Source organism: Phallusia mammillata, chromosome 4, assembly GCF_965637545.1.
Source record: "Phallusia mammillata chromosome 4, kaPhaMamm4.hap1.1, whole genome shotgun sequence".
Taxonomy (NCBI): domain Eukaryota; kingdom Metazoa; phylum Chordata; class Ascidiacea; order Phlebobranchia; family Ascidiidae; genus Phallusia; species Phallusia mammillata.
The window spans coordinates 25,291,957-25,314,196 of record NC_137255.1 but is presented as its reverse complement, the minus strand read 5'-3'; the positions used below and the strand labels follow the sequence as shown (position 1 = coordinate 25,314,196).

General features: G+C 35.7%; 3 protein-coding genes across 3 annotated transcripts in view; all 3 read left to right on the top strand.

Moving 5' to 3' along the window:
* Positions 1–140: 140 nt before the first annotated feature.
* Positions 141–1,386, top strand: LOC145223173 (SOSS complex subunit C-like). Its single transcript, XM_080089529.1, has 3 exons — positions 141–472; positions 550–652; positions 720–1,386. The coding sequence occupies exons 1-3, from the start codon at positions 336–338 to the stop codon at positions 816–818; spliced, it is 339 nt and encodes a 112-aa protein (XP_079945655.1). The 5' UTR covers positions 141–335; the 3' UTR covers positions 819–1,386.
* On the top strand, positions 1,294–2,113 carry LOC145223169 ((R)-specific enoyl-CoA hydratase-like). The gene has a single exon (XM_080089526.1). It carries the CDS (start codon positions 1,302–1,304, stop codon positions 1,887–1,889), a length of 588 nt encoding a protein of 195 aa, XP_079945652.1. The 5' UTR covers positions 1,294–1,301; the 3' UTR covers positions 1,890–2,113.
* Positions 2,114–3,992: 1,879 nt separating this feature from the next.
* The window catches only part of LOC145223163 (rho GTPase-activating protein 45-like), a 28,253-nt gene continuing 10,005 nt past the window's right edge, over positions 3,993–22,240 (top strand). Inside the window, exons 1-18 of the mRNA XM_080089518.1 lie at positions 3,993–4,108; positions 7,422–7,557; positions 8,084–8,200; positions 9,094–9,249; positions 9,753–9,899; positions 10,461–10,545; positions 10,622–10,673; positions 11,498–11,606; positions 13,313–13,456; positions 14,229–14,338; positions 14,963–15,112; positions 16,832–17,065; positions 17,911–17,988; positions 18,062–18,178; positions 19,233–19,386; positions 21,186–21,230; positions 21,751–21,930; positions 22,079–22,176. Coding sequence (XP_079945644.1) covers positions 8,086–8,200; positions 9,094–9,249; positions 9,753–9,899; positions 10,461–10,545; positions 10,622–10,673; positions 11,498–11,606; positions 13,313–13,456; positions 14,229–14,338; positions 14,963–15,112; positions 16,832–17,065; positions 17,911–17,988; positions 18,062–18,178; positions 19,233–19,386; positions 21,186–21,230; positions 21,751–21,930; positions 22,079–22,176 — 1,974 coding nt within the window. The 5' untranslated portion in view covers positions 3,993–4,108; positions 7,422–7,557; positions 8,084–8,085. The remainder of the gene's footprint in view (positions 4,109–7,421; positions 7,558–8,083; positions 8,201–9,093; positions 9,250–9,752; positions 9,900–10,460; positions 10,546–10,621; positions 10,674–11,497; positions 11,607–13,312; positions 13,457–14,228; positions 14,339–14,962; positions 15,113–16,831; positions 17,066–17,910; positions 17,989–18,061; positions 18,179–19,232; positions 19,387–21,185; positions 21,231–21,750; positions 21,931–22,078; positions 22,177–22,240) is intronic.

Below are 22,240 nucleotides of genomic sequence, written 5' to 3'. Positions count from 1 at the left end.
AATTATTTTACAAAATAAAACCAATAATCAAGTATTATTTTGGTTGAAAAAATTATAGCCCCTAAAAGAAAGCAAGCAACAAACAGAGAAACTGTATTATTATGAGGTAAGGTACATATGTGGTACATCTTAAAAAAAACTTTCAATGTTTTTAGGATCTGAAAATTCAACTAAATGACTTTTAAGTTTAATTTTACTAACAGTGAATCACATTAGAGCTGTGTGTTTCTACTTTTTTATTGTTTTGTTTGCAATTACTTATTTATTGTGCACAACATACAAACAATAAAGTGCATGTGATTTGTCTGGAAAAAAAACACAAAAAAAATATCAAGATGAAAAGAACAGTTAATCTTCGCGAAATGTCTGCAACTTCTACTGCTAGTCCTTCACCACAAGAATCGCAAACTAAAAAGATCATGATGGACTTGCAACAAGAAAAGAAGAGATTAAGAATGTTACAACAGGGCAGGTTGGAGAATTGCCTTCTAAAAATCTTAATACTTCATAACTTAAGACTATTGTGTTTTTATTGTACATTTTTTGCAGCACAAATGTTACTGCTCTTCCTCCTAAACATCAACCCATCAATGTGCCAGCAAACAATGACTCAAATCAACAGGTGATGGTGAACCAAAGGAATGCCCTACAGGTTTATCAAATGCTTGTGTATTTACTAACATTAAAAACACTGACTTATTTGCCACTTTGTGTTTTAGATGGCACATTCTTCCTGTTTTGGATACTTTATTCCACAGTCATCTGCCTTTGGTAATATAATATTGCCAGTTATTCCTCGGGTAGGACCCAATGAATAACACAAGCAAAAACAGTTAAAGGACTTTGGGTCCCTAAAAAGCAATACCTTTTTGCACCACAGCTACACAACATAACACTTATGGACAGCCAGAATCTCATTTAAAAGTTTTTGGCAGTTTTTAATTTAATGCAGTATGTACACTGGCAGGGTCTCTGCAACTAGGACCTGAGCAGTACTGCCATCCACAAAAACTGCCCTTTTTCCTTCTTTTTATGTGATTCATATTTCTGTCAATGTAGCAAAACCACATGGTAGTACTCCTGACTTTATTTTACTTTCCTATCTTAACTTCTCTTGGCCATGGGTTCTCAACATCTTGGGATGTGCCTACTTGGTTGCATTGGAAAAAACACATCACCAAATCATAAATTCTAAATGGGAACAATTTTCTTCAAAACAAAAACTTGAAATCTTTTTTCTCCAGTAAAAGTTTTATTTGTTTAAGTATCTTCAGTACACTAAGATTGCATTGTAATTGAGAATGCTTCACACCTGTTACATACACTGCATTTATAAAGCCCAGTTAAACCCCTTTTCTAGGCTGTGTCACTTTTATTGCAGACAACCTAGCAAAGGAAATCAAATTAGTTTTGGTAATTTTTCCTGTACAATGCAGCGGTTGCACTGGGGAAATCGTATTACAAACACTGTAACTGCTACATTCCGCCAATGCAGTACATTTGAAGTCGGCAAAAAAGTAACCCTCACCCGGCGGTTTAGCGAAGAAGACCTCAAGGATTTCGCAAAACTGACTGGTGACTATAATCCAATTCACCTCGACGACAAAGTTGCATTATCAACTGGCATTTTTGTTGGCCGTGTGGTCCACGGAGCTCTTATCAATGGGTTTATTTCCGGTATTCTTGGCACGAAACTTCCAGGCCCAGGGACCATTGCTTTTTCGCAAGAAATGCGATTTCCAAAGCCTCTTTATATCGATGAAGAAATGACAGCAGAGGTAACAATAGCGGCCATAAAACGTAAATTTCTCGAGTGTAACATATCGTGTTTTGTAAAACTAAGCAGCAAAGTTGTAATGTCTGGAACGGCGACGGTAATAAAAGTATAGGCCTAGTGAAGAAATTGAGAACATTTTTCACATTTCGATGCTGTGTATTGTTTATTGAAGCCGCTAAACCGATGTGAGATTGCGTGGATTGACCATCAGCACAATTGTTTTTCTTCAAACAAACGTGTAAAGATAAGTGATGTATCGAATTTATTTGGCCGATTTGTCTATTTTCACAAAGATTTGTCTTTTACGATCACAACTTTGAAGCGTGAAAGGTGTATTTTCTATCTAAACCATTGGTCCTCGTTTTAGCCCATGGACCATCTTTTCAATTAAATACTTAGCGTGGACCAGTCCATGTTAAGTAAGGATAAAGAAAACGTCCACAACAAGAATATTGACTTAATCAACACAAAAATTGGAGGAGTGGTATGAAACAACTGACAGCTAACAATAAATGGCCAATGACTCGGATAAGCTTTTTTTCCTCCGAATATTTAATTAATTATATGCAGTTATTTCCAGTTTATCACCAAATACAATTAACGGCCTGTGGACTGACCAAAAAGTCATCATGGACCACCAGTTGAGAACCACTGACCTAATTTACAGCTACCACACAATCTTTGAAACTGCGCAGTAACTAAAATCGCGTCAACTATTATAATTTTCAAAGCATCGTTGTTTTGCCAGCTGCAAACAATTATAAGAAGCGATCTGGTGGGCTGTTAAAGGCGGCCAAGTCAAAGTTTGATTAACTGGAGCCGTGTTTTGCGTAAACTTTGTTTACCATAGGGTGCACTGATAAAATAAGTAAATAAACCTGCGGGTTATACCGTTAATATAACATGAAAAATTAGTACAAAAAACGATCATGAAATACATGTTTTTTTATGTAAAGCCTACAGGTGTAGACGTATCAGCTATAGTCTATTCCGGTTCAAAAAAATTGACTTAAAATTGCTTGGAGCACAAATGCGCGCACTTGTTCTGAAGTGTGCCACAACTGTACAATTTTAGTGTTTTTGCCAATTTTCTGGGAAATCTTGAAGCTCGATTCATTGGCTTTGACAATATTGCGCTATTTTCGACAACAAGACCAACAAAACATTTATGTAAGTACATCAATATATAAGACTGGAGATTTCACTGTATTTTATTTTGCCAATTTTACCAACGGCATCCAAACGTTAAACCGCGAAGGAAAACTAAAAAAAATTACATCATTTTTCTAGTTATGTGACACTTTGGCGCGTCAATTATAAATGTAAATATTGCAGCAGTACTCCAACAATTTGTAGGGGTTATCGCCCTATTTCAGAATTGGACGTAGCCCGCGTTAGAGTTGTAAAAGGGCCTGAAATCGGAGACCGAACCCGAATCGTTTTTGAGAAGCCCGTTCAGGCCTTTCAGTTTGATTGGCAGGCCTGTTAAAAAAAGTGTCAGGAAAGACCAAGAGAACAAACAAAATAAACATTTGGTCTTGAAAAAGGCGGTTTAGGGCTTCTCAAAAACATTGGGTCATGTCAAGCAACTGGCTAGACATGACCCACTAAAATTTAATAAATTGAGCTAGCCTACTTATTTATTAAAAAAAATGCTGACACAAAGTGTAAAGTCAAGCCCGATTTTTAAAAGAAACATAAGCTCGAACCCGGCCGAAAAGCCCGACTTACAACTCTGGCCCACGTAGGCATGTCTACAGTTTTTCGGGTCGCTGCTTAACCGTCACACGGAAGCGTAGGGCCGTAGGCCTATATAGTATGGTTCATGTAGAGATCGAGCACAGTTGCGACTGCTTTGTTTCCTACTTCAACGACGAGAAAAGACTACACAAACCGTTTTTGCTACCATAATTATCTGATTTGGAAAATGACAGGGTAAAAAAACCATAGAAACATTATTTGCAGGCTTGTGAAAGTTCTGGCGTTTTCTAGTATTTGATTGTTTTGATTTCTCCAGTAACGTGCAATTTCTGTTCGTGGCATCCGTAAACATTTTGTTTCAATTGTAGACTCTGTGCATTGTAGAAAACAAGTGGACAAACATTTACACACACAAAATTACCCTTAATTAAAATATTTTTTAGAACACACGGTGTCGCCGCGGATCAGTTGTAACCTTTTTCGTCCGGAATGGAATTTGTTTCATTTGGTAAAGAATTACGTCATTGTTCTGTTGAGTGTTAAAAGAGATTGCATCAAATAAACAAACAAGATAACTTCTGTGGCGCCTATAGCTGTGCCTTATCTGTGTATCTGTTCACAGTAATACGGGTGCGTTGTAGTAATATAAGTTGTATGCATTTACTTTTTATTAGGTTGGGTACAGTAAATTTAGTTTAATTGCCACTGTTTGTTAACCGACTATTTACCTTTTGTTAAAATGATCACTAAACTTTTTACTTTAGTTATAAACATGGTCACTGGTCGGTTTATACTGTTGTTTGTTTGTTGCAGCGTAAGTAAAAGTAACAGGTTTCAGTTTTGGCAGAATGTTGTTGTATTGTATTTTTCTGAACATTTATTTGACAATTATTGCTAATGAATTGATACGACTATAATATAAGTCTTCTACTGTTCGGCAATCTTTATGCTACCAGTTTAACAAAAACAGGTTGTTTCAATGCTCAATTTTGAATGCACTGTTTTGATGTAAAAAAACTGTTCAATACAGTGTTACTTTATGAAACGAAACAATTCTTGGCCAAAGTTAATGTTATGCAAAAAAGTCATATTTTTCAGTCTGTTCTGTTACAAAAAATCCATTGACAGTAACCAGTAATGTTAACCGGTTCGCTGATTGCATAAAATTTCGTGAGATGGTTCTATTTCTATAGAACCGGTGCGAACTGGCTGAATCCCACCACTGGTTGAAGGCATTATCAAGCAGTACGATTTAAATAAGAAACATGCAAACATTTTATTGAGTTTGGCTTAAAGACCTAGTTCAGTTTTGTGCTCTAAAATCAACATAGCCCTTTTGATTGCTGAGTTTTGTACAGTACAGGCTGAAAATCTTGTAATGTGCACAAGATAAAACCAAGTTATTGTTTTGACTTTTGTTTGAGTGTTTTATATTCGTACTCATACCTGTACATTTGTACAACACCATACACTTTAAGATCTGATGCAACATTGTTTACTGCATTGTTTTTTTAGGTGATAAATTGTGGTTTATTTTAACAAACTGACTACATTGTATTGTTCATTATTATAAATATATAAAAATGGCCCTTACAAGCCTATTTTAATGCAACTTGTTTTATAATTCTGTTAGATTGCAAATGTTTAAAAAAACTGCACAGTTTTTGTTGTTGTATAAATAGTTTGTGTTTTGTTAATAATAACGTGCTGACTATAGGTACCAGTGTGGGCAAAAAATGATGTCATTTTTATGATAGGAAATTGGTAATGTTTGCTGTCTATATATCCTGTTATGTCATACTTTTATGGCTCTGGTAGTGGTCTATGATTTCTTGTAAATATTAACCACTTCCCATTCCCCATATTCCAAAATCAAACTGTAAAATTAAATGCAATTTTTGTCTTTAATTCAATGGTTTTTTTTGGCATACAGATCCCAAATTACCAAGTCCAAAACAGGTTTGTGTGCAAAAGCAACATGCACTTTGTGCAGTACAGCAATTCACTGTGTTTACCTAGTCAATTGCAACTTAACATTGCATGTGTTTGATCACTGCTGTCAAACATTAACTATTCACATGCATTAAGTATACCTGTTCCCTTACTGGAAGTGAATACGTGCATAAATCTTTACACAATTGAGCAATTTCTTTGTCCGACTTTTTATGTGTTCCATTTTATTTTACCCGGTGCATTTCGTAATGTGCCTCATATGAGCAGTAAAAACCAGGTTGTTGAACTCTTCAACAGTATTATCACACCAATTAATGTATTATTTGTACTTTAAATCAGTTAAACTTTGAACCCCACTCAATGCTTTAATTATGGGTCCCCTTCCCTGAAAGGGACACATATTGATTTTACTCAAATTGTTTTGTTTTCTTTTGTTTTCTTCCTTTTTTTTTCTTCCCAAAGTTTGTCCGACTCGTTTTTCCATCAAATGTTTGATGGATTTGGCTGAAATTTACACAGATGGTAGATATAGTTATGTAGATGTGCATCCCATTTTGTTTTTGTTGATAACCCCAGTATTTACCCCGCTAGCCCCCCTAAAATGGGTATTTTCCCCCGAAGTTTGTCCGACTCATTTTTCCATCAAATGTTTGATGGATTTGGCTGAAATTTACACAGATGGTAGATATAGTTATGTAGATGTGCATCCCACTTTGTTTTTGTTGATAACCCCAGTATTTACCCCGCTCGCCCCCTAAAATGGGTGTTTTTACCCAAAGTTTGTCCGACCCGTTTTTCCATCAAATGTTTGATGGATTTGGCTGAAATTTACACAGAGGGTAGATATATTTATGTAGATGTGCATCCCACTTTGTTTTTGTTGATAACCCCAGTATTTACCCCGCTAGCCCCCTAAAATGGGTGAGTTTTTAAACAGTGTCAGAATTGGCTGAAATTTGGATTTCTTGTATAGTATGCCATTTATATGTGTTGATTGTTGTGTTCAACCCTGTAGTCCTAACATTTACCCCACAAGCCCCTAAAGTGTAAAACGTATTTGTATGTTACTGGGCACCACAAATGAAAGATTTCTTTGGCACAATAGTGTTACAAGGGCAACCAGTTGTTTGTTGCTCGTTGGTGGGTTTCTTGGTGGTCGTTTTTGCGCCATGGCAGTTAGGGGCTTGTTAACAACCCTATGACCGCAGAAACATTATGGCTTGTTGCTCAAAACACCTCTAGTGGTCGCAATTTTAAACATTGGCGGATTGGGCTGAAATTTTGCAGTACTATTGATTGAGTCATTGTGGTTTTTATATATTTTTTAGTTTGTGTGTCGAACCCAATTAGTTACCCTACTAGCCCCCTTAAATGGGTCAGTTTTTTAAAACGTTAAATAGGACATATATACTTCAAACAATATCTGGGGTGAATCTAATTTTATAGTTTGTATTCTACATAGTATTATTATTTAAGCCCAGTGCCGATCATTGTGTTTTACCTTACAACACCCAACTTTCGCATGGTTATCTCTTGAAATGCATTATCTACAACTTTGCATGTGTGGGGACCCATGAGTTTTTGCCTGCAGAAACGACTAAAGTTATAAAAGACGGTGACTAATATGGGACCCAATGCAAAATAAGCATAGGAAATATATTTATGTTTTAAAATAGGTTATAGTGTATATGGAAGAGCAATATGTGCTAAGCCACCCTTCTAGTTTTTATATGCGTTATACCAAGTTATAATAGTGAAAACTAAAATCTACGTCCTTTTTATTGTAATGTTGTAGTGATAATGCATAACCAGTTTGGTATATCTTTGCAAACATGTAAATAACTTTAATAAAGTTGCTTTTTATGTGGCTGTATTTTTGTAAAAACATTCTGTTTAATTCTTAACTTAACAAAAAACAGCCCAAATAACCTACAATATATATACCACCATGTAGCACTATATTATCATAACCAAGGACTTTTTGTTTCAGAGAGTTGACATAGGCTTTGCTGGGGTGCTTTATCACTGCACAAGTTGGTGTAAGTTATGTGTAGAGTTGGATTGAGCTCCGTGAGACCAAAAAGCATTTGATGACATCACAGTATTGGGTTACTGCAACATTCCTGGTGAGTTTGTGTTTTTGGTGACTTGTTCTGCTCCACCCCATCGGTTAAACCACATGAAAGCAGTACATTTTAAACATTGATTTTTGCAGCATGTTGTCCAAAAAAGGTTGTAAAAATAAAGGAAACGCAATCTTTAATTGTAGCCCCCCTGAAATTTGGACAGCTTGTAGAATTTACTATGCATAGGAACTGATTGTTGTGTTTAACCTTGTAGCCCCAATTTCACATCACTACTAATACATATGCGAATGTGGTAAATAGTATGAACAGTTATTGCATGCTACATAGATTAAAAATGGTTATTTGTTTTTATAAGTTAGATGAAAAAAGCTAAAATATGCCTTAAAAATTTGCCAAGTAAAAAAAATGTACTGATACAAAAATTAACCTTGAGTGTTAGGAACTAAGTTGTTTTTAATGGCATCAACATGGATGTTTAAATGTCAGTTTGTATCCTAACCAGGTTTGAAATGGTCATTGCATAACCACACCTAAGGACGAATAATAACCCTTTTGTTTTGTTTAGGTATGAATTCCAATTTCCGTATAAGTGACAGTCTTGACAGTAGCAACGGTGGAAGCAGCCTCGCAAACGCCACTAACCACCTAGGACATGATGCCTATTCAATGTCAATTAACAGTGGTAAGGGCTTTTTGTTATAACAAGGCTTACTTAACACACCGTTGCATTTGAAAGTAAGATAATCTGCGATAATTAGCTGCCGAGTTTTGCACTCTAAAGCACATACATCATAATTGGTCATGACCTTTTTAGTTCTGCGCTGCAATAAATGTCCTGAGCTCTGTTTAGGTTGTTCGGCTTAGATGAGGATTACTTTATGGCCTTTTACACTTGTATTGTAACGTATGTTTGTTTCAAACCACTTTACAAAACTGCAACAGTGCGTCACAATTTTAGTGTTTTATGTGGATTTGTTTACTGCTAACACTGTGTTATATTTATTATTTGATATATTCTCTACAAATGGAAAATTGCTGGGCAAATGTCTATTTGATTTGTATTCACTTGTTGCAACAGCATTAAAACTCATATTGTTTCATCAGAATGAAGTTTATTCTTTATCCATTTTCTATCAGTTTGAATAGGCTTAATTGTGTACCCTGGGTGTATACCATATGTTTTCAATAAAATACCACAGTTGAATTTAGTATATAAGCTAAATCGAGTCTATTACGAAAAATACATCTAAATAATGAAAGTAAGATAATGTTTGTTTTTTCTGGAAAACGTAATGTACCAAGTCTATATCATTTATTTCATCACTTCATTGTGTTTCAATTACTTTTGTTCAATTTTTTCTGATGTTTTGACTTGTGGTTATCCTGTGGTATTGCAGATGCCAGTTAGATAAAATATATTTAATCCCCGATATTCATTGACTGATTCTGTAATTCGAAAACTATTTTCAGTTTATAGCTATCACATAAAACTTTTATCAGTACAGAACTATACTTAATGCCTTGCATGTAGCATATTGAACTGAAAACCAATTTTAACATTAGGTATATTTCTAGTTGGAAGTTCATCATCCTTTGAGCAGAGTTGGGATGACAAAAACCACGATGACACAAAATCTCTCAGTCAGGAAGGAGTTTTTCAGCTCACTAAAGATCTTCGACACTTTTCTGAAGCCCTGATGGCTTTGAAAAGTGTTTTTCTTGAGGAAATAGGTATGTAGATATTTCTTAATAATACACATTGAAAAGCCGGCAAGTAAACTGTTTTCTAAAATGGGTATTTTAGTTTTTGTTTAGTGGTGTTTCTATGCTAAATTATAAAAACTGCAACTTTAGATATAGTTCTGTTGTAATGTATAAACTGCACAGTCAAACCTGGTAATGTGTTCAGAAAAAAATCTCAAAAATGTATTGGTGCTCTTGTTGACTTGACTAATGCATTTACCTTTTTTTACACCACCCATTACCAGTCTCTGTTTTATGTTTTTTTGCACTCAAAACGTTTGTGAGAAACTATTTTAGTCTGGTATTTTACGCTTCACATACTTTGCAACGCGTCGCACTGTAAACAATGCAGCCTACAATGAATGGGCCAAGGGCCTTGTCTAATAGCAAAACACTAATACACCAGTATACCCAAGCACGGTGTTTTTACCATACTACCCAGTCAGTCTTTTAGTCATCAATGATAAAGGAACTTGTTATTCATTCAACAGACTTATCAGACAAGAGCATGCGCGTTATGGCTCATGAAAGACTGGGCGAGCTGCTCAATGTTCTCAAGTCAGTTGTTGACAAATATGCTGAACTGAAATCAGAGGAATTTCTTGAAAAGGCTCGAATTTTGATAAAGCATGTAAAAGGTGAGACAACATTGAATTGCAATTTATACCACATGCTCTTAACAACACATATAACAACATTTGGTAGTCCTGTGCTTTGTCAGGCCATAAAATATAATGTTTTGTTCATAATAATGCATACTGTGGTTCTCAACTCATAGGCCATGGACTACTAGTTCAATTAAATTAATATCATGGACCTGTCGATTGTTAAGTAAAGATAAAGAAAGCATACACAACAAACACATTGGCTTGAAATACATATCCTTGAATTTGGAATTTCAAGGAGTGATATCAAACAACTGACAACTAACTTAAATGGCTAACACAAGCTTTTTTCGTACTATACATTCAATAAATTATATGCAAGTATTTCCAGTTTATCACAAGTATAATTAACGTCCTGTGGACCACCCAAAAAGTCAGCATGGACCACCAGTTGATAACCACTGTTATAGTGTATGCTGGATTGTACTCAAAAAAAGTAACATATTAGATATGTCTTAAAATCACGTCTCAGAGCCTAAATCATGATAGGGTCAAATTGACAGAACATTACCATGGTACTTTATTTATACTCAGAGTTCAACTATGAGGACGAAAGGACAGATGTGTCTACGGATATTTTCCGCTCTATCAACAACCTGGCAATGGCATTCTGTACGAGGTGGGTGACATTTTTGGAGCTGTTTTAAATCTACATGAAGCGTATCTTTCAAAAAGTGCCTGTTTTGTGTGTTTAGTGCATCTGAAAGTCTGATGGGAGACATCAAAATCAGCCCTCCTCTGTCACTGGTGAGTGCATTTTATTAAAATGCAATGTTTTAAATTTTAAATGTAAGAATACAGCATAAGGTCATTTTGGCAGTTTCGTTTCGTTAAGATATATTTTTTTTTGTCAAATCGTGATTGGTAGCTAGTAAAAACAGTTTGACTGAGGTTCGAAAAGTGTTCTGAATTGTAGTGCTTGGTTTATACCAGGGGGTGGCATCCATTCAAACGCCACATGCCAATTTACTTCCTATGTATTATTGTAGTTAGTGCCAGTTCATTTATACAGTAATCAGTAAGCAGATTTATTTGTGTGCCAGGCATGGTTTTTGAGACTGTTAAATCATAACAAACTGAAAACAATAATTGTGAAAGTTTCAAATTGTATAAAAAAAGTATTGAAATATGAACTCAAAAATCATTTGGCATGCTAAACTGGCCTCTCATGCCAACTATGACTTGTGACAGGTGCCACCAGTTGCTGACCTCTGATTTTTTTCCATTGGTTTCTTAACTGTGGTCTCCAAGTAAAGAGTTGGGAACTAAGATACAAGATAGGATTTGGTTGAAAACTATTAGTATAGAAAACTTATATATTGTTCAACATGGTTAATATTTTAACTGTTATGGTGTGTGGTTTAATAGCAAAAAGCCCTGAATGCTATATAAAGTGTAAAACCTATTTCAATCCAACAAGTTACTGAGCAATCAACATATTTATGATTATCTCATCTTGGCTACATGTAACGGATGTTATCGCCCACAGTAAAGTCACAGTACTGTATGTTATCCTACCACTTCAGTGTGATGTCAATAACTTCACACTGTCTTTTATTATGTGCAAGCAGAGCTCTTCGCAATCTTTTGACAACCTTGAAGGGTCAAACCAACCCTATATCAGCAACGATGTACTGCCGGATACCAGCGGGTCAGCAACCATTACACCAACTGACGGTGGTAAGCAAGTTTTTGCTTTCTATTTATGTGATCAAAACAGGTTCTAAGTGATTTTGTGTCAACTGCTGTATGTAAATGTCTCGATTTAGTAATTGGTTTGGGTTGCAAGGTAAATTATTTGGTCTCTTGTGTTTATCAGGAAAGATGTTTTGCTCTCTAGGAGTGATTTATATTTACGTGATTAAGGACGTTCAAAGTGATTTTGTGTCAATTGCTGTTTGTATTTGTCTCGATTTAGTCTTTGTTATCGGTGTGGGTTGCAAGGTAACTGATTTGGTCTGTTGTATTAATCAGGAAAAGTATTTCGGCCTACAATAGTGATTTATACTTATGTGAAAAAAACAAGTAGGCTTTTGTATTAATGGCTGTATATATTTGTTATGCATGGTTTGTTGGTCATTGTAGAGAGTTTAGGTGGCAAGAGGGCTGTTTTGAACTAACATGTTAATCAGGAACGGTACAAAGTTTTATTTGGTCTACCAGCTTTTCGCAGACACTGGTTGTAAAGGTTTTATAACATGGTTATAACTTGCATGATTTGTTACAATGATTACAGCTGTAACAGTAACAGCTCTGTTGATAAAAGTTTTTCTGGCTTGTGGTAAAAATAAGTGTAGATGAAATCTTCTACAAATACACAGTGATAACATATCTTAGATAGTTAAGGGTGTGGTTTTTCTGTATTATTAAAACACAACATCATACTTTTCAATATTTGTAGTACAAACAATATTGAGATAACCTTATTTAAAAGTAGAGTAGGATGTAGTATGGTGACAAAATACACACTGAAAATTAATGTCAAACAAATTTTATCTCTTTAATTTTTCCATTGGTGTGAATGTTTTTGGATGATATGTTAAATAAATTATATCACCTTTGCATAGTGCTTACACCACATATCGGTTTAGTTTTAGTCTTGTACATGTAATGCATATTGACAACTACAAAATTGATTGCTGATCAGAATTTACGTAATGCAGCTTTGCTTTAAAATTTGCCGTGTCAATCTAATTGTGCATGTATAATTTAGCAGATAAATGTCAATTTTTGGCTGTTTACAGGTCATATAACAGTTTTAATCTTTTTCATGAAAATTGAAAATATTTTACAATATCATGTGCTGTATCTGTAAAAATCATTGTGACCCCAATTTGTGAAACACACTTTTAGACCAAGATTACAGTTTTGGTGCAGTAAAATAAAACTGTAGTTAGTTTGAATTTTGTGAGTTGTGTCTTTCGGGTAAAACATTTTTTGAATTTTTTGGAAATTATTGTGGGTATAAGGCAAAAGGTTAAACAGTGTCTTGGTTATAAACAAACAATCATATACTTTTTGTTGAACTGGAATGACCAAAATTGTGTTGTTTTTATATCTATACTTGCAGTTGTTAAAGATTAATATAAAAAAAACTTTTTTGTCTTTTTGTATGCTTAAGTGAATTTTTTGTCCTAAAAATGTACAAATATTACTAAAAATACATTCAAACTCTCTACTTTACAGTAAGCAACAGTGCTCCAATCTGTGTTGGCTATCTTAAGTCCAAATAAAAGCTTGATAATTTGACTTTTCATTCATGAGCTAATTTTCACCTACTGAATACTTGAATTCTCATCTACTCCATAATTAGCAATTGGGTTCCCATCGTTGCTCCTTTGGATTTTTATGTCACAATCTAATTATTGTTGTTTGTGTGGGTGCAGGTGTTTTGTCACCGGCCTTGGAAAATGTCGACCACACTCTTCAAAACATGGACGGGGGACTGGAAATGGCATTCGATCGAGCAAAAATCCTTTCAAAATACCTCAATGAGTTGATAACTTATGTTAAAAAGAAAGCAGCTTTGGGTAAGTCTACAAATAACGTACATTTGGTCATTGTTTTCTTTTCTTTGGTTAGTTGCTTAACTAAAAAAACATACAAAAAGGCTTTGAAAAGATTCATGCATAATGTTTCAAGGTCTTGGTGTAATTAGAAGTATACTGCCATATATTTTGCTTGCATTATGTTGCACATGTGTTTTTTAAATTCATTTCTCAGCAGTCTGAAATTTAATTCTTACTTTGCCACTATGCAAGTAAACCCAAATCTACATTAATTAGGTCAGGATTGAAAAGGTTTGTGAAAAAACTATTTTATGTCTGGTTCTTCAGTGCATTTTTGCATTCTAAGTTTCTGCATAAAAAATGGACAAAAAATGCAAACAGACCAAATGTGACAATGGTAAACTACCTAGCTATCAAGCAATCAAAGAATATTCAGTGATTAAATATGGGAAGCTTTTCAAACTGTGAAATAATTTTGGGGTCACGAAACATCATGCATTATTATGTCATTGTCACAATAAATGGTATACATGCGTAAATTTATTGTCTCAACATCATTCACGTGTATGGGCTATACCCATCAAGGGGCCACATAGAATTTCCTCCTATAAAATGGGGTTGCAGTGCAAGAAAGTTTGAGAAGCCCTGTCCTAAGCAACAGAAAAAATGTTTGCTGTAGATTGACACTACAGAAATATAATAACAGTTGTGTAAGATAGAAAATTTCGAAATTAAACTCTTGCTGCAAACTGTATTAATAGTTTTAACTTGTTACATCACTGTATTTGAATAGAAAATGAGCATGCCAAAGCATTGCTGAAGCTTTCCCAAGCAACAAAGCACGCTTTATCTGAACAAAGTTTCCTTCCATTCCAATCTCTCTACTGCACTTCACTGGACCATGTAAGCTATTACAAATGTGTTTCATAAATACGGGCATTTAATTCACAAATTTTTAGTAAAAACAAAAAATTAGATGTACTGAAACAGTCTTTTTTCAATTTTTTTTACCATGAATCAAACATGTGGTATGTTTTCAGTACATTTTTAAATAAGGTTTAAAGCAAAAAGGAATTAATTGTGTAATTGAATGTAAGTCATAAGCTTTGTTGAAAATGTTTTTATGCATTGTTAAGCTTTTAGATATTAATTTGCACACTATTTGAAGTATTGGGGTAAAATGTGTTTTTCTTTGTGTCTTCATTCATCTTGCAGCAAAACATATCCTAAATTGTCATTGAATCAATTTATAACACAGTCATCTTATTTTGGCAGTTATGTTTTTGATTAAATTACTCTTCAAGTCCATGTATAGTGGTCCTAAGTCATCTTATTGTTTAAATGTTTTTTTTTTGACAAATGTCTAAATAGTTTAAATTTTGTGAATTGTGACTTTCAGGAATGACACTCTTATTTTGGCAGTTTTGTTTATGATTAAATTACTCTTCAAGTCTGTGTATAGTGTTCCTAAGTTATCTTACTGTTTAAACGTTTTTTTGTCTGTGACAATTGTCTTATTTCATACAGGATCGTGAGTTTGCAAGCAACTGCCAGACAATGTACATGACAACGCTACTACAGCAAAAGTTCGTCGAACCTTTGCAGGCAAAGAAAAACGAACATGACAAGCAGAGAAAATTAATACGGGATTCTTGGTCCAGAGAAAAACGAAGACTGGTGAGTATTTAAAAGGGGTTAACCGAATATTCGGTTTCGGCCCGAACCTTTTTAGGCGGATTCGGTGCATCACTAATTGTAACATCACAAACTTCCCAATTCATCACTATTGGTGGATCAAGCTGTACAGGTCCCCAAAATACACATTTTTCCACCATCTAACGCGAAAAATGTTCATTTTTGTTCTAGCCCTTTTCAAACTAGCTTTGTTGTTAGCAGGGATGTGAAAATTTAATGCTCGGGTCAGTTTGTGCAACTGCTCGGCCGAGCACCGCGTATCAGAAACAGCGATACTCTGTACAGAGTACTTGGGTTCTGGCTCGGCTCGGCACATGTCGCGCAGTAGGGGTGACATAAATCATGATTTTTGCCACTTTTTCCTTGATACCCTTTTTAGTTTAATAAAAAAAATCAAGCTTTTGTTAATGTAATACAACAAGAATTGTCTTACATTTGGCAAGCTGTTTGTTTTAAAACATACATTAAGTTGTTGGTTTACTTTAACCTTCTTGATGTTCAATATCTAGCCCAGTGGTTCTCAACCAGGGCCCTGGGCCCCCCGGGGGGGGGCCACGGGTGTAGATTCACCAGCAACACTCACTAAAAGCCACCTAATTTAATCAACTATTTCACATACTAAATGTCTACATTGAGGTTTTTCACGATTACAGATTCTTGTTTAATCTATTCGGCCTGTTTGAAGCCAAAATTAGTACCGAATTCCAACACGAGATTGCCATTTACATTTTTGAGGGGCCACAGGTCCTACAGGATTTCTTGAAGGGGGCCACGGTGCCCAAAAGTTAGTTTTAGAGGGCCACGGTCCACGAAAGGTTGAGAACCACTGATCTAGCCAATACTTCGCCTAACTGCATAAGATTTAACAAATGTGTAACGACACTCATAAAAACCAAGTACATGTGGCCCCGAAAACTTCTGGTGTCAACTCCATAAGGGTCGTGACCCCAAGTTTGGAAAGTCCTAGATAAGAAAATTCAGATTAAAAAATTTAAATATGTGTTGAAAACTATATTGTCAATATGCAGCAGAAAAATATGGTTTATACTGAACAAATGAATATGACATTGTCAGCAGGTGCTTTGTTTGTCTAAATTTAATTCTACGCCATTTTTAACCTTTTGCTAATCTAATAAAATCAAGTGCTGATCAGAGCAGGGCATTTCATCAATATAATCAGTGGATCCATAGTAATGCAATTGGAACAGGGATTTTTGTTAGCAAATTAAAAGGGGGGAAAACAAGCCATTTTGCATGCAAATAAGGTTCTATAGATTGACGTAAACAAACACAGTTTTTCGTTGTCATAAATATATTTTGAACATGATACAAACAAAATCGGATTATGTGTTGCTGATGGGCCAACATGCATTTGTCCCCCTAATCTGCAAGCAAGGTTTAAAATAGTAATAAAGCATCTTTTTCTCGTATTTCTTAACTGCTGGGTGATTTAATCCAAAAATAAAAAACTTATGACAAATTATTAATCTACATTTTCTTGTGGAAAACAGGCTATTTGTTGTTAAATAAATCGGAAAAGTACAGACAACTAAATTTTTGTAACCAAAATACTTCCATTTTTTGTATGGCAAATGTTGTATGTTGACACAAAAAAAACATGTAGTACATATAATTCAATAACAACTGCTTTAAAAAGGTTGTCTTTCTAATTTTATATGATTTTACAATGTTTGATTTTAGGAGGAGGCAATTTCCAACATGAAAAAAGCCAAGCAATCATACCAGAACAAAGTGCAGGAATATCAAAAAGCGAAGGATGCTGCGATACGTGCAGAAGGCGAACAGAGCCAGCAGACTTTACCAAAACACGGTGGAAATATTGGATCATCCAGTATTTCATCTGTACTCCATTCCGCTGCCTCCACATCCAAAATGGAAAAGAAGAAAAAATTGGAAGAAGACACCAATATTAAGGTTTTTTGTTTTACTATTGTACTTTCCAATGTTTGCGATTCATAAAGATCTTTATTAAAGTTATGCGTACCACTTAAAACCGCAAAAATAATATATAACGTATTTGTAAAAAAGTCTTTTCATATCTCTTTCTCTTTGGGCTGTTCTTTTCCTATAGGAGATATGATTGAAAATATATGTGGTGACATTATAATTTTTAGCACTGTAAGTTTTCAAATAAAATTCTACAATTCGCTTAAACTTATAATATAGAAAAAAATTGACTTACATTTTCCAATCACCTAACCAAATCATTTGCCAAATGAGCAATGCAGGGTTTTTGACTAAAGGTAATTTTCAAACATACGACTCAGTTCATCCAATACAGCATAGCACATTCAGTTGCATGCCATCACTGTGCAAATAAACTGTACCTGATGTCAACCTAAACTGTAGTTGATGTCAACCTAAAAAGCCAGTTAACAAGTTTGTTGACAAGGATGGAGTTGTGGTTATGCAATACAAGTGCCAGTTTTTTGGTTTAAATTTTACATTGCTACGCTTGGGTTTGGTAAAGCCTGTTAATTAATAACATTGGTTAAAAAAAGTTTCGATGTAAGCTTGATTAGCTTTACTATATTAAACTAAGAAAAGGTTCAATTTTTTTGTCAGCCAAGTGATCAATTTCGCACAACAAACACAACTTAAATTTTAAAATTGTTTTTTTTGTTCTTAAAGCTAGTGGAAAACTTGTAAAGCTTTCAGATAGGTTATTCCAAAATGTAGCTTTTCAGGCTACATTGTCAATAAAAACAGAACAAACAAACAACAAAGCAATTTCCTAACTTTTACAATCCCAATTTCAGGCCACACAAGCTGAACACAACTACAGGGCGTTCGTGAACGAAGCAAACAGAAGACAGCACGACCTCGAAAAAAACAAGGTCCGTGTTTCACGTCGAAACCTCCTCCCTTGCATTCCCCACTTTGGTTCACCTTATAACTTGCCTTCCACAGGTTGTATACCTCCAGCAATTAAGAGACTTGATTATCCAGTGTGACCAAACGGCCAAGTCGGTAACTGTAGCCTACTTTCAGCACCATTACCAACTTTATTCCCCTCTCCCAGTACAGGTATGTATTTTGGAACACTATATACGCAGTGGCGGAATTCAGCCGGTTCGCACCAGTTCTATAGAACCGTTTCACGAAATTTTATGAGATTAGCATTTCTGGTTACTGTCAATGGATTTTTTTGTAACAGAACCGGCTGAAAAATATGACTTTTGTGAAAGAACTGGCTGACAAAAAAATTGAATCCCACCAGTGTATATACGAATCTGTTCATAAGTTTAATGGCAAAAATAACGGCCCAAATAGACGTAATAAGGTGTGTGTTAGCTGTGCACAAAACAACATGTTTCTGCGCTGACTGATGCTGTGCGAGTATAAATACATTATTACGTCACACCTGTTTGTGTTACGTCACAAAAGCCTGAGCTCCTAATAGCAACAGGTTGTTTTGAGTGGCTTGCTAAATATGTTAGAATTTCTGCTACGTCCTGCGCTACAAGTTTGCAGTATCAACTTTACGACCTAACCCTTGTGGTTGACTTTGAAGGGCTTCTAGAATTTCGTAAGTTGATTTGTTTACTGGTAGTTTGTCACCCAAGCCAGTTCGTTTTAAGCATTACAATTTCGGTGCTAGCTGTTCGACCACAAACTGCTAAACATGTTATCACTTTATAGCAAGTGTAAATTGGAAGGTCGTACAATAACGTTTCAATCAGTTTTTTCCACAAATAGATCTGTTAATTTAATGTGTTGAATACATTAGTAAATCACAGTACGCCAGGCCTTTGAAGGCGTCATACCGAATCAGCCGGTCACCAAGCATTCACCGTCATATGGCAAGGCGTAGGCTAGAAAATGTAATTATGGTGTAAATTGTTATTCCCCGTGTCTTTGATTCGATAACACTAAAATGTTGACGTTTTTGGCATTTAGCAAACGTGCATTTGACATGTACTGTGCACACGGCAAATTTTCCGGTTTCAAAATAAAGCTTACAAAGTACGTCCATAGAATTAATAAGTTCAAATTAAGGGTCCTATGCTATTAAGTTTATGAACCACTGCTGTCTTTGTCGACTACTCCTGTTTCTAAATCTTAAATTTTGCCTTTCAAGTTCCAAGCAATGTATGAAGACGCACGTAGATACGACCCAGGCTTCCAATATTCTGACTACATCAGAAATCTGCCAGCCCAGCCTTACAATGATCGCTCAGATTTCGAATTTGAAAAGTTTGCTTTGGAAGGATCGTCATATCTGGTCCAAACAGGTTGGTGACATGTTTGTATGAACTCAAGTAAAATTAACATTAATTTGCATTTGGTGGTGGAATTTAGCCGGTTCGCACCAAATTTTATAAGATCAGCGAACCGGTTAGCATCACTGGTTACTGTCAATGGACTTTTTGTAACAGAACCGACTCAAAAATATGACTTTTGTAATAGGACCTGCTGACAAAAAAATTGAATCCCACCACTGGTTACATTCGTATCAGAGTTATAAACGGGCCCGAACCCGAATCAATTTTCAGAAGCCCGTTTAGACCCGAAAGTTGGATTGACAGGCCTCCAATTAAAAGCCTACGAAGCGTACTACTGTATAGAATATAATTAAATACGGCGTTTTAGGGCTGTTGGACATTAGGTGAACTCCAGCAACTAGCTACTTAGTTGGGTAATTTTATCTGGAAAAAAAACGGACACAGAATTAAAGTCGGACCCGACTTACAACTTGAAATCGTGTATCAATATTTCTCTACGCAATATATACTTTGGGCCGCATTTAGGATTGAGTGAAAAGGCTAGGCTCTTCTACTTCCTTAAGTTGCCATTATGGTTTAAAGCAGGGGTCACTAAACTTTTTTCACTGCGGGCCGGATAAGTTTAATAATAATTCGCGCGGGCCGGATAGTTTACATGCCCCAGCGCCGTCTTTCCCAACTTAGCCCGCAAGGCGATTTTGATAGAGGCGCCAGGATATGGTCTTTCTATAATCCCATTAAAAATCTGGTGATGCGACTATTAAATTGTATAGTTAGTCTCATCTTACAAGCAATGCTTGTATATTACGTCACAAATGACCCAAGAAAGCAATTGTTTGCGCACAATTGACACTTGTAGTCTTGTTTGTGACGTAACAAATTGGCTTTGGGTCAATCCTGGGCGTTGTAATCCCATAAAACAAGGTAATATCAATTCTACATATCGCGACAGGAAAACTTTCGTAAGAAGTAGATTATTTTTTAAATGTTACAAAGTCATCAATGCGATTTGACAACCTAAAAAATGTGGTCGCGGGCCGGATGAAATGACCTCGCGGGCCGTAGTTTGGTGACCCCTGATTTAAAGTATTGATACACCGAAACCGGTTGAAAAAATTCAGGCTATCAGGCCGAATCGAAAAAAATTCTGAATAATGTGTAGGTGAACTCATTTGTAACACACCTAAACAACTTTGCAGACAGCATGGCCCGTGTATTGCAGCGTTTGGTTATTACATGATTTTTTTGAATGGTCGATTGCTTTTAGGGTTTTGGCCAAATTTTCAAAAATAAAATAATTGTGCCAGCCGAAACTGAAAAATCGACAAAATGCAAAATAGTTAGGCCTACCGAAACTAAGCTGCATCACTAAGACCAGTGCTGTTTGCGTTCCTACCCTTAAGATTTTGTGGAATTTGTTTGTACCCATTGTTTGCAAGACGGATGAAAGTGAATCAAATAGTGTGTAACTTATAAATGTATGTTAAAATGTGGGCATTTTCGGTCCCAATAAATTTAGCATCATTGTTTACAGTCCAGCGAGAACCTTACTCTTACATGTAAACACAAACATTCTCATTCAGACACCTTATTTCGTAATCTCTACTTTGTTGATTCGAATACCCCTAATTTTGAGGAAAAATATTTGTTTAACAAAACTGCGAAAACTGAATATTAGACCTTGGTACTCTTAAAACTACGACTCCGGCTTTGCAACCGTGCTTGCGATTTAATATAGTAAGACAACAACAACAACAACAACAACAACATAGAGGCTCAGTGTTTTACAACAGTTTTGTTTCTTTCAGCTTCAGAAGAATCTCCCTATCAGTCTCGGGGAAGACGGTCTAAAGGTAAGAATACCTAGTTTCATAAATAAAATGTAAAACGCTGTTTTATGCACGGGCATTTTCCCACGCTAATACGTGACGTAGCTCTTTGCTTAGTGCATTCACAAAACTGTTTACTTTTTCCCCTACTACGAAGTTGACATGTAAGGAATATGAGGTGCTTGTGATTTAAATTTTTCCCAAAAGTAAAACTCCCGGAAAGACTTCTGTCGTGGGTTCGAATCCCACCGCAGGCTAGATTTTTCTAGCCCGCGCCTTGCCTTATGGTGGTGAATGCTTGGTGACCGGCTGATTTGGTATGGCGCCTTCAATGGGCCTGGCGTACTATAGTTTTTCCGACAGAGTTTATTTAGTACTCACTGTATTAAAGTTAAAATATAACTTCAAACAAAACGCTTTTTCGTAAAAAAACATAAGTTGTCTTGTCGCATGGTAATGCTTAGTAGACTTGATTCAGTATCACGCCTCCATTAGACTTAACTATATTTTTTTGACACATGATACATTTGAATTTCTTTTCCAGGCATCAGTGACACGGAAAGCAGTAGCAGTCGATCATTGGACGACATTTCACCTTCAGCAAGTCCAGGCGACATTACCCGTCTATCCACTCAACTTCGACGTCCGTCCGAGGGCTCGCTGTCGTCAGAAGGAGTTCTTGACGACAAAGACGGAAACAGTCTGGCGCCACCCACCGACCGCAGTAAGATTTTTATGGACGTTTTTTTCGTCCTGTTCGTTCTGTATACTAATTTTATGATTATAGGATTTTTTTATAGATGGGCTTAATGCCTAACCAAGGCAGCTATCCATTTTTGTACACTACATATTATATGTGTCTTTTTCAACAGATCATGAACCGACACCCAACTCTTCTCCATTACCGAAGCGAAACCAAATGTCGAAACAAGCAGCGAAAGTTGTGTCCAATGTCAGGGGAGCGTTTAAGGTCAGTATTAAAATCTCTTATTTCAACTATTTATTGGCCTACAGTGACATTTTTTCACTGGCCA